The 19,035-nt window shown below is 37.0% G+C and overlaps 1 protein-coding gene across 3 annotated transcripts in view; it reads right to left on the bottom strand.

Moving 5' to 3' along the window:
* The window catches only part of PSMA8 (proteasome 20S subunit alpha 8), a 35,557-nt gene extending 19,026 nt beyond the window's left edge, over window positions 1–16,531 (bottom strand). For 2 of the 3 annotated variants that reach the window (XM_054583842.1, XM_054583841.1), the window contains exons 1-2: window positions 16,430–16,531; window positions 3,055–3,181 (exon numbers count right to left, since the gene is read on the bottom strand). In XM_054583842.1, coding sequence (XP_054439817.1) covers window positions 3,055–3,181; window positions 16,430–16,531 — 229 coding nt within the window. The remainder of the gene's footprint in view (window positions 1–3,054; window positions 3,182–16,429) is intronic. The other variant, XM_054583843.1, reaches the window with a different exon arrangement.
* Window positions 16,532–19,035: the final 2,504 nt, after the last annotated feature.

Here is a 19,035-nt window from a genome sequence, read left to right as displayed (position 1 = left end):
TCTCCTTTTTCATTTCTGATTTTAGTTGAGTCTTTTATTTTTAGTCCATCTGACTAAAGGTTTGTCAATTTTGTTAATCTTTTCAAAGAACCACCTCTTGGGTTTGCTGTTTTTTCCTACTGTTTTTCTATTCTCTATTTTATGGATCTCTGCTCCAATCTTTATTATCTCTGTCCTTCTTTTGGGTTGTTTGCTCTTTTTCTATTTCTTAAGATGTACACAATGGAATACTATGCAACAAAAAGAAAGAAGGAACTCCTTCCTTTCACGACAGCAGAGATGGAACTGAAGAGTATGATGCTAAGTGAAATAAGCCAGATGGGGAAAGACAATTACTATATAATCTCACCTATAACAGGCACCTAATGAACAAAACAAAAAGATGAGCAAAATAGAACCAGAGGCATGGAAACAAGGAACAAACTGACAGGGACCAGAGGGTGGTGGGAGGAGGAAAAGGGAGGAAAAAAGGGGAAGGGTCTAGTTAAAGAACAAGACCCATGGACATGGACAACAGGGTGGAGATTGACTGTGGGGTCAGGGGCTGGGCAGGGCAGGGAGAGCAATGGGGAAATACTGGGACAGCTGTAACAGAACAATAAAAAAAAGATGTAAAGTTAGGTTGTTGAAGTCTTTCTTTTTAATGTAAGCATTTATAGCTATAAAATTGCCTCTTAACAATGCTTTTGCTGTATCCCATATGTTGTGTTATCACTTTTATTTATCTCAAGATATTTGACTCATGGGTTTTTAAGGAGTATTGTTTAATTTCCATGTATTTGTAGATTTTTCAGTTTTCCTTCTGCTGTTCATTTCTAGTTTTACTCCCTTTTGACAGAAATGATACTTTGTATAATTTTAGTCACTTTTTCATCTTCCCACAATGCCAGGTTTATTAAGGGGAGATCTCTCCAATAAGCCAATAGTGTCAAATGCAGGTCACACACAGAGATCTGAGAGCTTACGGGATAGAAGCAAGGAGAGCAAGCATCCAGGTGAAGTCTGGATCACTGATGATGTCTGAAGATGAAGAGGTGAGCGTGGGTCTCAAAGTCAGGAGCCTACAGTGGCATTACAGTTCTGGTGGAATGGAAGTCCCACAGGGCTCCTAGTGTGAACCTTGGTACAGTCAAGTTTGAGCAATGGGTGGTGGGAGCTCTGAGTTTATTAACACTTATTTTAAACTTTATTAAGACTTGTTTTAGCCCTGGCTAGGATGGTTGAGTAGATTAAGTGCTGGCCTGTGAACTAAAGGGTCACTGATTTCAATTCTCAGTCAGGGCACATGCCTGGGTTGCAGGCCAGGTCCCCAATAGGGGGCATGTGAGAGGCAACCATACATTGCTGTTTCTCTCTCTCTCTTTCTCCCCCCTACAAAATAAAATAAATAAAATCTTTAAAAAAAAACCTGTTTTGTGGCAAGATAATTTCTTTTTTAAAACAGTAAAATAAAGATTTTTTATTCAATAATGTCTTTAAACTTCAACATAAAATTGTGACTTGAAAAAAATAATTAAAAATGAGAAAAAAAAAAAGCACCCTCTTCCCTGAGAGCATGCCTGGGCCTTTCCCTTTCCCCTTTTCTTCCGTCTCAGGCACCCATCTCCTAAACCCTAAGGGACCTGGAGACTAGCAACCAGGGGAACAATGGGCAGTGGTAGCTTATCTGGGCAAAGCCCCTGAACCTGTCTCCAAGGTCCCCTTTTCTTTGACTTCTCAGTGAGCCAAGGCAGCCCTGCCTAAGCTCATTTCTTCCCTATCACATTTCTAGGCAGCCAAAGTAGCCCTGCCTAGGCTCTGCTATGGCTACGTCTATCCTAAGTCCTTCTTTGTTTCACTGTCCCCAGCTTTAATAAATATACTCTCAAAAAAAAAAAAAAAAAGGAAAAAGAAAAACCCCAACATGAAACATGTCCTATTTTCTATACAGATGCAAATAAGCATGTGAAAATATGTTCAACATCATTAGCCATGAGGCAAATGCAAATTAAACCCACAATGAGATATCACTACACACCTATATAAATGTCTAAAATAAAAAATAGTAACAACACCAAATGCTGCTGAGGATGCAAAGAAAAATGAATCACTCATACACAGCTTGGGGGAATGTAAAATAGTACAGCCACTCTGGAAAACAATATGGCAGTTTTTCAGATAACAAAGTATGTATTATCATATGACCCAGCAATTTTACTCTTGAGCATTTTTCCCAGAATAATGAAAACCTGTGTTCAGGCTTTTTCTTTACACAAAAGCCTACACCAACTTTATCTGTAGTAGGCAAAAGCCCGAAACCTGTCATTTATCTCATTATAAACGTGTGGTACGTCCATACCATGGCATACTATTCAGCAATAAACAGCAATATGCTATTGCTATATGTAACAAGTTGGATGAATTGCAATGGAATTACACTAATGATAAAGGCCAATATTAAAAGGTTATATACTATGTGATTCTATTCATATAGCAAAATTATAGAAACGAAGAGATTACTGGTTGCCAGACGTTAGAAATATAGAGGAGGAATAGCATGGGTAGCCTTGTGGCAATGTAAGTTGTGTATCTTGACTGGGGTGATGGCTCCATGAATCTAATAAAGCTATATACACATGCAAATGAGTGCATGTAGAACTGGTGAAATCTCAAAAAAAATTTGTGGTATAACAATGTCAATTTACTGGTGGTTGAAGAAGTTACCACTGGAATAAACTGAGTAAAAGATAAAGAGTACTACTTTGCATATGTTTTTTAAAATAATTTCCTGATCTAAAATTATTTCAAAATTAAAAAGGAAACAGCTACCTAAAATTACAATTAAGATAATATAATATATACCTCCTGCCATTTATGTCTATCAGAAGTCCTGGTTTATAGAGTTGTGATTTTCCAGAAAAGATGGGGTATACTGTTTGTGTTTATTAAGAAATAGAGTATAACTTCATATGTTGTACTAATATAGCACCACAAAAACTATAGTGGGGCCCGATGTGTTACCCTATTACACCAAGATACTCTGAATCATTATTGTATTTTTAGGTCTGATCGTACCTGCAAAAGCCATGCAGACATGGTCATCAAGGGCACAAATTTTCCTCACAGTTCTTTCGTCTTGAAGCTTGGCAACAGATTTTTTTTCCACCCCGAGTACAACTATATTGGTACCACGAATTCCAACCTGTCAAGTCATTTTAAAAAATGAGTAATGCGTGGTCAGCTTTAACATTAAGTCAATTTGTTCTAAAACATGACTTATAGGAAAATGCTTTTCCTTAAACATTCAGTGAAAGTGAAAAAGTAGACTTCTAAGAAAACTCAAGGAAGACAAAGGTAGAAACTGGAAGGATATACCACAAATTCTGAAACTATGAGTGACTTATTCTCATACAACATACTTGAAGATTTGTTATCTAAACACAGAACAATTTTAACTGAAATGAAAGATGCTGGAAACCCATGTGGAGTCCATATAAAAAAGGGCAGTACCGGTACTGGTGGTAGTAGAAACAGTATAGGTTAAGTAGGTTCATTCTGAAACCTCTCCCATGTACCTCATAATTTAAAGGGATAGGGATTAGAGGTCATAAGCAGTCAAGAAAAAGACCAAATGCCCTCACCCTAGACCACTGATAAACCAAGCATCAATTCAAACAAGAATATAACAAAAAGAATCACTACTGCTCCTCCCTCCACCCCTTCTCTTGGGAAGGAAGTGGAAAAAAGTCTAAAGAATAATGTACAATAGTAGTAGTTCTTGAACAGGGACTTCTGGGGAAACATGGTCTGATTCACAGGGGTTCAAGAGTAATCTATAAGAATTTTAATTCGGATTATAATGGTAATTAAATATTTTGATGGTGGCATTTGTGTTTGTGATTGCTCTGTGGTCAAATGTGGCCATATTATACTGCTTTATACAACATAACTAGGCAAAGAGGTATATTCTGAATTAGTACTCTTGAAGTAAAAATACAGAACAGATCAAACATAGAACTAGACATGAGATTACATCTTTCAATTAAATAAAACTGAGGCAATTTTCCCTGGCTGGTGTGGCTCAGTGGATTGAGTGCCAGCCTGTGAACTGAACAGTCGCCGGTTCGATTCCCAGTCGGGACACATGCCGGGGTTGCAGGCCAAGTCTCCAGTAGGGGGCGTGCAAGAGGCAACCACACACTGATGTTTCTCTCCCTCTCTTTCTCCCTCTCTTCCCCTTTCACTAAAAATAAATGAATAAATTTTATTTTAAAAAAACAGGCAATTTATCAAAGCTTTTGCTCCCTCACTGCATTCTGTCAGTTTATCCAAGAGGCCTTCCCTAACCATCCTATCCAATAGACATGTTGAATTTCATGTCCTACAGGGAACATGCCTTCTTATCAAGTCACGGGACATTATAACAATTTCACACATATTAGGACTCAAAGAAAATCTCAATATATTCCCCAAACTGAAATAAATTAATTTAAATTCATTAATCGCAAGACAATACAATAATTTTTATAACTCTCACCTAAACAATTTTCAACCTGATAAAATTACAACTGCCAACAGGTTGGGTCACAAGGTTGGGTACCTCTTCAAGCCGGTACCGCCACTGCATGTACAGGGCTGACTTTTGGAGGGCTGAGTTAGCGGCAGTCCATCTCATCCCAGAGATGGCAGGAAAGGGAGGGAGGAGAGAAGAGGGGAAGGAAAAAGCAGGAAGAGAGGTATAGATTTACTTGACTGACTAGCCTCAGAGAGATGCACAGAAAGGCAAATTAAACATGCATGCAGTGAAAGGCCTTGGGGCCTGACTACTCCCACCTCAACCCCTGCCCCATCACCTGCTGTCCCATGGGCTACCCTCTTCCTCTTCATCTGCCCCACCCCATTATCTACACAGCTAACCCAAATCCAAAGCATTTTATATACGGGGTTCGGCAAAAATAAAACCTCTCTTTTTATTACAAAATCATACGCATGTAATTCTGTAACATAACAATATCACACTCAAGCACACGATATGACATTTTAGGTGAAATGTTCAAATTAAAACTATAAACTATTACACCCCTATAATTACTCTACCAACCACACTCAAGCAGGCATTACTTCTGCCGGACCTTGTATGCAATTTTTTTCTTTTTAAAGAACGAAAGAAAACAAAGCTGCTAACACATACTATATAGAAAGTTATAGCCCTAAGTTAATAAATTTGAAAATCTGACTGAAATAACAGACCAGAAAAATTTAAAACTGCCCATATTCACTCAAGAAAAAAAAGAAAAACTCAGTCTCACTAACAAACATAGAATAATTTCAGAAAAGAACTATCCCACAAAAACAAGTGTCAGGCCTCGAAGGTTCATGAATGAATTCTTTCCAATCTTCTGTTACGGGTAATTCCCATGCTACTTAAATAATTCTATGGTACAGATGAAAATGCAAATGTTTCTAACTCTTTTTAGAAAAGCTACGTAACAATGTTAAAAGCTGGCAAACATTATATTCTCTAACAAAGAAAAATACCAATGATTTTCACTTAGGGAAGCTGATGCTAAGAATTCAAAACAAAATATTTACAGGCAGAATCCAGAATTACAGAAAAATAATATACCACAAACAAGTATGGCTCATTCCAGGAATTTTAGGAACATTAATAAAAGTAAGTACTTTAATATAAATGTCACAGGGGATAATGGAAAGCTGTTATTTTTGACCTGATTACACCACTTTAATTTTTTTTTTGAGAATTACTGAGTCTTTAGGTGGTGCTGTAATGTATAACCCAGTCTAGACAAAATGTAAATCCTTAAAGTTTTACTGGACGTGTCTGGAAGATAGGATAATTCTCTTTGCTGTAACAGAGCTGAGATCCTGGAGCCTAGGGCTATTTAGGGAATCAACAGGTAAGGAGGTCTTGAGAGTGAAACAGGGAGAGAAAGCAAGATGTGGAGACGGATAGGGGGAAAAAAGGAGAAAGAGACATGCAGAGCGACATACCAGCTCTGTTGACATCATTTAAGACCCAACTAGCTATACAACTGAATCTAAAAACAAGGTTTACTCCAGCTCCCTTTGGCGCTTTATTCAATAGATTCACTTTTTTGCTTAAATTATAGTGAGTTGGATTTTTGAGGCTTGCAACATAAATGTCCCTAACTAAAACAATTCTATAGTAAAAATTAAAAGTAAATGATAAAAGCTACAAAGGCATTTGATAAAATTCGAAATCCACATATAAATTTAAAACACTGGAAGAGTAAGAAGACAACTATTTTACAACTTGTTAAAAGTATTATACACTTGCAGTTAAAATCATGTCAGAAAATGAATCACCATCCACTCTGTTTAAGCCAAAAACCCAGTTGTTATCCTTTATAGCTCCCTTTCCCATACCATCCACTGTCAATCAATTACCAAATTTCTGTACATTTTACATGCGAAAGCTATCTACATCTTGCTATCAGCACTCTAGTACAAGCAACCATCATTTTCTTACCTGTGCAACCTAGTAAAGATTTCCAGTTTCTAATCCCGCCCGCCACCTTTCCACCTCCCAACCTCTGACTCCCCGTACTGCACTGTCATCTGGTCTCCACAAAGCAGTCATGGTGAGCACTTAAAAATATCAATAGGTTCAGATTACTCTCCAGTTTAATATCCTTCCATGGTATTCTACCTTACTTAGAAAAATGTTTTCAGGCTTCTTAGCCTTACTTATAAAGCTGGGCATAATCTGGTCCCTGCCTACTCTTCAATAGTATGTCATTGTTAAGCAAGCACCAGCCATGCTACCTACCTTCTTTCAAGGCTTTCTCACAATTCTGTTTCCCTCCTCTGAGCATTCACACGTGATTTGTTCTCTGCCAGGAACAGTTCTCTTATTTCAGGTCTCAATTTAAATCTCACTTCAAGGAGTCCTTCTCTATTATTCTATAAGCAACCTGTTAGTTATGTTCTTGCAATCAGTACATTTATTATTACCTATTTATTCATTGTGGTTATCTCACTATATAGTACATTCTATGAGGGCAAGGAAATAATTGGACAAATCTAGGAAGTGGGACACTCTACCCTATTAACCCTGTTTCTTCAAGACATTAAAAGCAGGAAAAAAAAAGAGGGGATGCTATTCAAGAACACAATAAGGATACCAAACAGCTAAGTGCAAGGCATGGACTTCAGATTCAGACTTAAATAAATTAACTATAAAAATATATTGTGTGAGCAATAAGGAAAAATAGAAACATAGACTCTTACAAAGTATTAAGGAATTCTGTTAATTTCATTAGGAATGATAATAGTTTTAAAAATTATTCTTATTTTTAGAGATGTATAATGAAATATTTACAGATAAAATATGTTATCTGGATATAAAAATAAATGAAATATCACATTATCTGGATGTAAAATAAATGGGAGTAAAGTATTCCACTGAAAAATGAATTTTGACATAAACCTTACCAAAATTAACTCAAATTGGATCATGGACTTAAGTGTTAAACTATAAACTTTTAGGGAAAAAAAACAGGAGAGAAATATTAGGATCTAGGCAAAGAGTTCTTAGACTTGGCATCAAAAGCATGAACTCTAAGAGGAAGAACTGTTAAATTGGACCTCATCAATACTACAAACTTTTGATCTGTGAAAGTCCATGTGTATAGGATAAAATGACAAGCTATAGATTGGGAGAAAATGTGTGCAAACCACGTATCTGACAAAGGGCTAGAACCTAGACTACATAAAGAACTGTCAAAACTTAACAGTAAAAAAACCAATTCAATTAGAAAATAGACAAAACACATGAAAGACACTGCACAGAAGTAGATAAACAACAGCACATAGCACATGAAAATACGATCAACATCATGAACTACTAATGGTTAGTTTTATTAAAACCATGAGGTACCACTTCACAATGATCAAAATGACTGAAATGAAAAACAGTACCACCAAATGCTAGAAAGAATGTGTAGAAAATGGGTAATTCATACACTGCTGGTGAAAATGTATAATGGTACAGCCACTCTGAGCAACAGTTTGGCAATTTCTTATAAAACTAAACATGCAATTACCATATGACCCAGTAATTGCACACTTGAAGATTTATACCAGAGAAATAAAAACTTATGTTCACATAAACACCTGCTATAAATGTTGAGAGTGTCTCTATTCATAATAGCTCCAAACTGGAAACAATCCAAATTCTCTTCAACAAGTGTACAGTTAAACATGATGATATATCCATACCATGGAATACTGCGCAGCAATAAAACATTGATACATGCAACTACCACGATGAATCTCAAGGGGAAAAAAGCAAATCCAAGAAGGGTTTATTCAGTATGATACCATTTATATAACATTTTGAAATTACAAAATATTAGAAATGGAGGACAGATGAATGCTGTCAGAGATTAGAGCTATGGACACTGAGTGTGTATGGGGGGGGAGTAAACAATTGCATGTGTGGTTATATAAGAGCAACATGAGGGATTCTTTTGGAGTTGGAAACTGTTCAGTATCTTGACTGTGGATAGAGGAATATATACAGGCAATAAAATATGACAGAATTTAATATGCACACAAACACACCCTGGCTGGTGTTACTCAGTGGATTGAGTGCTGGCCTGTGAACCAAAGGGTGGCCAGTTCTATTCCCAGTCAGGGCACGTGCCTGGGTTACCAGCCAAGTCCCCAGGAGCTGGCACATGAGAGACAACCACACATTGATGTTTCTCTCTCTCTTTCTCCCTCCTTTCCCTTCTTTAAAAATGAAATAAAATAAATAAACTCTTTTAAAAAACTTTAAAAATATATATACAAACAAGTAAAATGGAGAAATTTGAATAAATTAGGTGGTTTTTATCAATATCAATATCCTGATTGTTAAATTAATGTCAGGATATTATATCACTATCCTGCTTGAAACATAGTTTTGCAAAATGTTACTATTGGCAGATAACGGGCAAAGCATACAAATTTCTTATAACTGCATGTAAACCTACAATTATCTCAATAAAAATTTCAATTAAAAGCATTACATAGGAAAAGGGTAAAAGTTGGAAAAGATGAAAAAAATACTAGTAAAATGCTATTAACTGCTGGAAGTGGGTAACTGGTATAGGGAGGTTCATTTTACCATTCCCTTTATATACATTTTTTTGTTTAAAATATTCTATAATAAGACTTCTGGCCAAGATGGAGGCATAGATAGATACACTTTGCCTCCTCGCACACCAAAAGAAGTACAATAACAAATTTAAAAACAAAAAATAACCAGAACTGCCAGATAATCAAACTGTATGGAAGTCCAACAACCAAGGAGCTAAAGAAGAAACATTTATCTGGACCAGTAGGAGGGGTGGAGACAGGCAGCAGAGGTGGAGAGGCTGCGCAGCAAGGCGTCACCTGGAGGACAGGGTGGAACAGCGGGGGAGCAAGACAGACCATGCAATCCAGGATTCTGGTGAGGGAAAATAAAGCCTCAAAATCTCTGGCCGTAAAAATCTGTGGGGGTTGCAGTGGTGGGAGAAACCCCCAGCCTCACAGGAGAGTCCGTTGGAGAGACCCACAGGGTTCTGGAATGTACACAAACCCACCTGTCTGGGGAATCAGCACTAAGGGCCCAGTTTGCTTGTGGGTAGCAGGGGAAGTGAATGAAAACTGGTGGGGAGCAAAGCAAACGGACTTGTTCCCTCTGGGACCCCTTACCCACATACAGCGTCACAACACAGTGACCTGGTTACCTTGCTATGGTGAATACCTAAGGCTTTGCCCCTTCCAATGTAACAGGTATGCTGAAACAAAGAAATATGGCCCAGATGAAAGAACAGATTGAAGCTCCAAAAATAGAACCAAGCACTGAACAGATAGCCAACCTATAAGAGGCACAGTTCAAAATGCTGATAATCAGGATGCTCACAGAACTGGTTGAGTATGGTCGCAAAATAGAGGGAAAAGCGAAGGCTATGCAAAGTGAAATAAAGAAAAGTTTACTGGGAACAAACAGTGAAGGGAAGGGAACTGGGACTCAAATCAATGATTTGGAGCAGAAAGAAGAGATAAACACTCAATAAGAAAGAATGAAGAAACAAGAATGCAAAAAAAAAAAGTAAGAAGAGGCTTAGGAACCCCTGGGCAACTTTAAATGACCCAACATCTGAATCATAGGTGTGCCAGAAGGAGAAGAGGAAGAGTAAAAAATTGAAAAATTATTTGAAAAAATAACAAAGGAGAAAATTCCCCAATCTGGCCAAGGAAATAGACTTCTAGGAGATCCAGGAAGCTCAGAGAGTGCCAAAGAGGATGGACCCAAGGAAGCACACACCAAGACACTTCATAATTACATTACCCAAGGTTAAGATAAGGAGAGACTCTTAAAAGCAGCAAGAGAAAAGGAGACAGTTATCTCCAAAGGAGTTCCCATAAGACTCTCAGATGTTCTCCCAAAAGAAACCTTGCAGGTAAGAAGAGGCTGGAAAGACATATTCAAAGTCATGAAAGACAAGGACCTACACCCGAGATTACTCTATCCAGCACAGCTAGCATTTAGAATGGAAGGGCAGATAAAGTGCTTCCCAGATAAGGTAAAGTTAAAGGACTTTATTATCACCAAGTCCTTATTATATGAAATGTTAAAGGGACTTCTCTAAGATGAAGATCAGAAATTAAGAACAATAAAATGACAGAAAACTCACAACTATCAACAACTAAACCTAAAAACAAAAACAAACTAAGCAAACAACTAGACCAGGAACAGAATCACAGAAATGTAGATCAGAGAGGAGGAGGTGGTGGGAGAATGGGGGAAAAGGTACAGGGAACAAGAAGCATAAATAGTAGGTACAAAATAGACAAGGGAAGGTTAATAGTATAGGAAATGGAGAAGCCAAAGAACTTATGTGTACTACCCATGGACATGGACTAAGCGGAGGGCGGGGGGTGCTGATGGTACAGATGGTGCTGGGCAAAGGGGAATAAAGGGGAGAAAAAAATGGGACAACTGAAATAGTACAATCAATAAAATATATATTAAAATATTCTATAATAAAAAGTTAAAAATAAATCAAATCAACCTAAAAACAAATAAACCTCAACTTTATCTACTGGCTTTTTCTCACCAACATTGAAACGTATGCTAAAGTCTCTCTTAGCTTAAAATCTTAAAGGCCACTTCACTTCAATCCTACCTCTTTCAGTCCTTTAAAAGCCAAATATTATCATCATCCCTCAGCTCACAGCAACATGTTTTTTACCCCTACTCCTCCCAGAGTTTAGCCAAAGTAGACTACACATTAGTCACTAAGGTCCCTCAAGGTTAGGCTATTCTCTACATAGTCTATATAGTCTATGGCCTATATTTTGTCTTCTTGAGTGAAGAAGAGTAACCAAGAATACCCATTTACTTGATTGTCAATATAGGTTTTAAGAAGAGGGGAGAAAGGACACACTTCAAAATTACTGTCTCCAGCCCAGATCAATCTCCTAAATTCTCAGCATGCATATTCCATTGCCTCAGTCTCTGTGGGTCAGGAATCTGTATATATAAACCAAGCCCTATGGATCAGAGTCTCTCACAAGGCTGCAATCAAGTTGTTCCCTTTGGCTGCATTCAAATTAAGGCTCATGGGGGAGGATGCGTTTCCAAACTACCATGGTTGTTAGCAAGATTCAATTTCTTGTGGACTGTTGGACTACAAACAGTTTCATTATAAGTTTTGAACAGAAGCTTACCGCAGTTCCTTGCCACATAGGCCCTTCCACGGGGCAACTCGCAACATGGCAGCTGGGTTCCACCAGCGTGAGCAAGTAAGAGCCAGGATAGGCAAGATATAAGTCACCATCTCTGTGTAACCTAACCTCTGAAGCGACATCCCATCACTTCTGCCTGTCTTATCCCTTAGAAGTAAGTCAATAGTTTTTGCCCACACCCAAGGGGAGAGAATTACACAAAGGCATGTACAGCAGAAGGTGGAGGTCACTGGAGGTCATTTTAGAGGCTGCCTACTACAGCTCCCATAAGCATCACAATCTCAGCAAGTCCAAACTTCAGCTAGCTCCACCTCAAAGTTAGTGTTTCATATTCCTTAAGAAAATAGTGTCATTTAGAAAGAGGTGAAATCCAGAAACAGATGCACTACCTTTGATTCCTCCCTCTTCAATGACCTCTTTCTCTCCTTCCCCTGCCCCTAATATCATCCAAATAATCATTAAATTGTACCAACTCTATTGCTAAAAGTTGCTCTGTAATCTGCCTTATTTCCATTTCTGTTCAACCCTAGTAAAAATGACTAGCATTTTTCATCTGGACGACTTCCCTAGACTCATATGTAGTCTCCCTGCTTCCCATCTCGATTTCATCCAATCCACTCACTGACCATATGGTTGTCTGAGAAATCTTTGAAAAAGTAAAAATGTGAAAAAGAGAAAATCTGAATGCGGCATTCCTCTACTTAAAACTTGTATTAGTAAGGACCACTTTTCACTAGGAAAATTAAGGAAGCATAAAGCTGGCTTGGAAACAAAAGGATCTAGGGATTATAATTTTACCCTTAATGCAGAGGGGCTTTCGCTACACAGAAGAAAAGATGGCCACTGGCAGCCTGGACTCATATCCTAACAGTCTCCCAGGGAAAAAAGCTACCATTATCTCTAGTTAGAAAAGTCCTAAGAATGGATTTATATTGGCTAGATTTGAGTCACATGCTCATTACTGCGGCCAGGAGGATGGAAACTGATTCTATCTGGATCATGGGAGTACTTCTGTGGTTTGACAAACGCAGTCTGTTACTAGAAGGACAGAATAGCAATAATCTGGAGAATGACAATAACCATGTCAAAGCTCTTCAAGGCCTATTATTCCCTTAAAGGCATTCCATGACACAGCTCGTTGCTAGATTCATCTTGTCCCATTTTTACATTGCTTCGGCAATCTAGAATGCCTTCCAGTTCATAGAACATAGTTATCTTTTGCTGCTTGGTCTTCCCACATACCATTTCCTTTGTCTAAAATACATTTCCCTCTTTTCCCTTCCACTTCTTTCACGTGGTTATCTTTCATCTCTCAGATGCCTACTTAAACAGTACTTCTTCAGGGGGACCTCCCTAAACACCTAGAGTTCCCATAATGCTCCATACTTTCCTCACTGTAATACTAATTTGGGCTTTGTTAGGCCTATTTATTTGATCATTTAATATTCCTGCTAGATAATAAGAGCTCCAAGGACATGAATGGAGTCTCTCTTGCTTATTGTGTAAGCGTTCAGCAAAAATTTCTTGAAATAAAAAGTGAATATGCTGGGAGAACTATAGACAGAATTGAAGGAAAAAGAGAAAAAGTGATAGTAAGTAATAATAGCTACCATTTATTGTAATAATAGCTATCACTTATTAAATACTTGCTGTGAACCAGTCACTGTGCAAGATACTTAACACACATTATTACTTCATTCAAATGCCACATGAACCCCATGAAGCAGGTGCTATTTTGATGCCTATTTTACTGTTAAAGAAGCTGAAGCTGCCCTGACCAGTGTGAATCAGTGGGTTGGGTATAGTCCTGCAAACCAATAGGTCGCTGGTTCAATTCCTGGTCAGGACACATGCTTGGGTTGCAGGCCAGGTCCCCGGTTGGGGGTGTACCAAAGGCAACCAATTAATGTTTCTTTCACACAACAATGTTTCTCTTTCTCCCTCTCTTGCCCTCTCTCTAAAAATAAATAAATAAAATCTTTAAAAAAACAAGCTTAAAGAAGTTAATGGCCTTATATGATACATATCTGGGTTTCACATTCATGATAATGATAAATATACAAATATTTATTGAACAAACTTCGTGACACTGCAAAGAGCAGAAGCTTTGGAACTAAAAAATTTAAGTGTGAATATAGTCTCCATCACTTTTTAGCTGGGTACATCTAGTAAACTTTGAAAGCTCTGAATTACAGATTCCACATATCAAAAAAGGGGATTAAACACTGTACTTAACATTACATAATGTACATAAAATACTTGAATAAAATAAATATTACTTAAATATTTGTTTACCTCCTTTCTAGCTCCTCCACTGCATACCATGCAGTGAAAATACAAAAGGAATTATACCACCTAGATTCTCTAAGATCTTACTATCCAGTTGGTGTGAAGACTATTGAAGAGAATATGAGGCCAAATTGTAAATACTGTATAATGCTCTGTGTTACAGATTATAAATTCAGAGGAAAAAAATTATCCTTGATGATTGGAGTGGATCAGAGATGGCTTTATGGAGGAGGAATGTATGATCTTGGAGGAAAAGTAAAGATAGAGAGTAGCAGAAAGAAAGGTAATTTCTCTTCTCCCTTCTTACAAGGGCATAGGCATATATTAAAGAAACTATGAAGCTGCCCCCTTAATTAAAGAGGGTGGATAAGAATTATGAAAGACTTTGATGGCCAGACCGTGGAGTTGAGATTTGATAAAGCAGGAAATATGGAGCTAATAACAATTTAGGGTCAAGGAAAGGACAGAATGAGGAATGATAATAAATCTTATCTTTTTCATGAGGATATCACGGAGGATTCATATTTTTCCCAAGAAGAAAGGTATTACCTCTCCAAAATGTTACCCGAAGATATTTTTCATTTACAGAAAAGAAAACTAACAAAAAGAAAACAGGCCTCTTTTCTCACTTTATGCTGTAAAATAATCAAGAGGGAGGTAAAACCCAAAGCCTCTAACTGTGGCCCACATAACTTTTTGAATTACTAAATAGAACCATATTCTCATATTGGTCAAAACTGGTCAACCTTGGCTTATTTAAAACTCATCATATCAAATATCATTTATAGACTGATTATTTTGTGACATATTTTAATATGCAGTGCCACTATAAACGTTACTCCATGAAAAGGTCATACATAGCACACTCATGGAAACACAATCAATAACTCCATACAAAGATGCAAATTATAATTTCACAATCCTGAGACAAAACTGTTTTATCCTTCTAATGTATCTTTAAAAATGCCCACTATAGATATTTTTATATCCTTACCCTTTTACAGCTCATTACAAAGGAACTATCAATCAATTCTATAGCGTTCTAAAACATTTTAAATGAGCCAATGCGGTTTCTTATTATACCCCAGTCTTCTCCCATTACTCCCTTTATTTTAGGCTCTAAAACTAGGGCATTATTTTCTAACCATATGCTTCATGACAAGCTGGGATTATATACCTTTTTGTTTTTATCAAAATGGCACCCTTTTGGTTTAAGCTACCTCAGGCTTTTCTTAAATTTACAATTCTAAAAAAATTACTTGCAAAACAGAAGCAAAACTGGTGGGTCCCATTAAATAGAACAATACTTTAAAAATGGTAAGATTCTTTCCAGTGTTTTTTTGTTTTTTACTCCTTTACATTTGGCAGATTTATAATAAAAGTGAACTACTATTTCCTTCCATAGGTAAGTTACTATTGAAAGTGAGAGAAAATACAGTCAGTGCTCCACTTAGAAATGAACTGTGTATCTCACAACTGGTGTCTAAAATTTCACAACAAACTGGTTCATGAAATTTGAGAGGTTAAAAAATTATATGAATATGTATCAAAGGCTATTATTTGGTCATTTTTAATTTTTATGAACCATAAAATTATTCAACATAACTAAAACTTGGCAGTAGTAACATGGCTACCCTGAGTATTTAAAAGTTTTTCAGAAATGTGGCTAGGTGAACTGAAAGTAGGATATACTCCCTCAAAGAATTTCAGTATTATTTAAAAATCAAATTAAAAAAAAAAATGGCCAAAGAGAGGAAGTGCTTGGGGCTTAGAGCTCCTAAAATGTTGCCAACTATTCGGGTGCAAATAATAGTACAATAATTTTTAACAAGTGAAAGAATTTGATAAGTGGTTTAGCTGTTTTAACTGTATCCTCACCAATAAGGATTTAATTTTACATTGACCTAGTCTGTATTTCATGGACAAACATGACCAATTTTTAATTTTTATAATTATGATTAAACAACATCCCCCCACGTGAAGAAATTGTTTCTTTTCCATGCATATGTGAACTCCTGATTAAGTGGACCATGTGCATTCAGGTGTGCAGTTAGAGGCTGAAAGCAATCTTTTTCCCCCTTTACTATCAAAAACAGCATTAATATCTACTGTCACGGCCCCTGCGCGCGCAAGCACGCACACACATTCTGCGCCTGGGGCTTTCGTTAAACAATGGCAGTTGGAGAACAGATGCCTATGAAATCTACCAAATTTTACTCCATTACTTCCAGCCAAAATTTTAGTTATCTCCCTCAATAAGAGGAACTCGAAGCAATGTTCACGAGTGGGAGACTCCCCTTTCGTGTCCACCTACTCAGACTGGTGGGCTGGGACAGCGGGGTACGGAAGGCCTGACATGGGGCAGGGGGCGGTGGTCAAGAAGTTGCTGGCTCACCGCGGTGGAGCCTTTCTTCACCGCTTCTTGAGCATATTCCACTTGGAAGAGGTGTCCATCTGGGGAGAACACAGTGATTGCCCGGTCATACCGCGACGCCATCTACAGCGATTTTCACTGTGTGTCGAATTCTATAAGGGGAGGCCTAGCGAGGATCCACTCCTGCGGCTTCGCGCTACCCGGAAGTGGCTGGTCAGGCGCCCCGAGATGCCGCCCCGAGATGCCGCCCGCCGGAAGTGCCCGTCACGCTCTTCCCCAAGGCGTGCCGACGTCGTCGTCGAGCGGGCGGCTCCAGCTGAGACTGAGTCCTCGAGCCCGTTTACCGGTACGAGGCTCTTCTTGCAGGTTGGCAGAATTTCTCTGCTACCCTTAGTTCCTGATGGCGACTGTTCCAGCTTTCCCACCAGCGTTGCCCCAGGGGTGGTGTCAGATCACTCTGGTTATAAAAATGATATCTAAGATTAGGGCTTAACGATGAGAGTTTCAAAGAGCAGATATTTTTGCTTTCACAAACCTGTGGTAAGCTAAATTCCTTTGGCTTTAAATTCTTCATTTTCTTCTCTCTCTTGTTAGGCTATGTTGTTTCAACTCAATGGAAAGACATTTTCAAATAGTGATCTTCAGTTTTGTGTCTTGTGATAAAAATACAGCAAATGAAAATTGTTTTTTAATAACAGGAATTAAGATAACACTATGTTAAGCAAAGAAATGTTTTAAAAGCCCAAAATAAACTATTTCAAAGATATCTGCAAATTTAACTATAGTGGAAAGCTAACCTGGTGCAATTATTATTACATATGAAACAACTCTTGTCTCTTTGTCCTCATCAGTAAAGTAGGAATATTTAAAAATTAGTATCGAAGTGTTGCTCTGATTCTTAAATGTTTTTATAGGTGTGAATAATTCAAAATGGTGACAAATGGATAGTAATAGACAGTTAAGTTGAACTACTATTATTTACATGCATTGTTTAATATATATTATTTTCCACTGCAGAGGATCTTACTGTTGGTGAAACCAATCTTAACTAGAAAAGAAAAAAGAATAATTTCCTCCAAAAGGGGAAAAATCCATTCCCTATATTACAAAATACTTAATTTAGGATTTTAGTTGACTATTGAAAGCAATTTGTATATATATATATATATACATCACATCTTTTTTTTTAGTATTAGAAACTTTTTAAAAGTTTGGCTCTACTGAGTAAAACAATTCCTAATCAAAATAATTCACTTAGAGGTTATTGTACAATATTATAATAAACCAACATTTGTAAGAAGCTGTTGTTATTTAAGAAGTGTTTCAGTGTTCTCGTTAAGTGATTATAATTTCTTCTTTATTTTGAAATAATTACAGGTCACAGGAAGTTCCAAATATAGCACAGAAAAGTTCCCTGTACCCTTCACCCAGTTTCTGCCAATGGTAATTTCTTATATAACTGTAGTACAGTAACAAAACCACAAAATGACATTGGTAAAATCCACAAAGCTTATTCAGATTTTACTAGTTTTACATGTACTCATTTGTGTGTGTATATATACTTCTTGGGCAACTTACTACGTATAAATTGGCAAAACTACACTGCCACAATCAAGACCACAAAGATCCCTTGTACTGCCCACTTATAGTCATACCAGTCTCTCCCTACCACACATTCCCTGGAAACCACTAACCTGCTCTCCATATCTATAATTTCATTAAAAAATTTTTATATATCTTAAAATTTCTATCAGGAAAAAAATTTGTTACTATGTATGGTGATGGCTGTAGACTAGACTTACTGTGGTGATCATTTCCCAATATATAAGTATCCAATCATAATGTTGTATACCTGAAACTAATATGTTATTTGTCAATTATATCTCAATACAAAAGTTTAGTAAATGGAACTTCTTGTTACTTTTTATTTTAAAATAATTATATAAACACAGGATGTTACAATGATAGTACAGAGTGGTCCCTTGTACCCTTGTTAGTTTACCCAATTTGTTACATCTTATATAACTATAGTATAGTTTCAATACCAGGAAGTTGACATCAATATAAAATTGAGTATAGATTTGATTGAAAGGCATTTTGAAAGTGTTATGATACTTTGTAACCTATTTCAGATATATGATAGCATTAAAATGAATATTGACAAGAATTAATACACTCAGGATTCATATTGACAATACAACCTAAGAGTGTGGCTTTTGGTAGGTATATTTCACTTCATTAAAACTTTGTTTCCTGACATGTGAAAAGAGGGTAAGGATACCTACTTCACAGGATGTTGTGAAGAATAAATGAAATAATGTATTAGTGTATCTAGGGCAGTGCCTGGCACTTGAAAAATGAGCACTTGAAAAATGTTAGCTGTTATTATCAATAATTTAGCTAACTAAAAAGTTAAGATGATTCTATAAAAGAAATTAGGAAGTAAAAATATCATGAATCCATTGATATATTTTGAAAATGTATATATGTAGAAATATGTATTTCTAAATCTATAGAGAAAAGAGTAAAAGGATATACACCAACTTGACAAAAGTGGTTTTCTTTGTAGGAGGACAGGGAAAGTGAATGGTGAGACATGGTAAGGAGAGAGAAGTTATAGTTTTAAA

Source organism: Pteronotus mesoamericanus, unplaced genomic scaffold (assembly GCF_021234165.1).
Source record: "Pteronotus mesoamericanus isolate MK-2021 breed Mesoamerican mustached bat unplaced genomic scaffold, CSHL_Meso_final contig_74, whole genome shotgun sequence".
Lineage (NCBI taxonomy): Eukaryota > Metazoa > Chordata > Mammalia > Chiroptera > Mormoopidae > Pteronotus > Pteronotus mesoamericanus.
The sequence above is the reverse complement of the archived record's forward strand: the minus strand, read 5'-3'. Positions and strand labels throughout refer to the sequence as shown.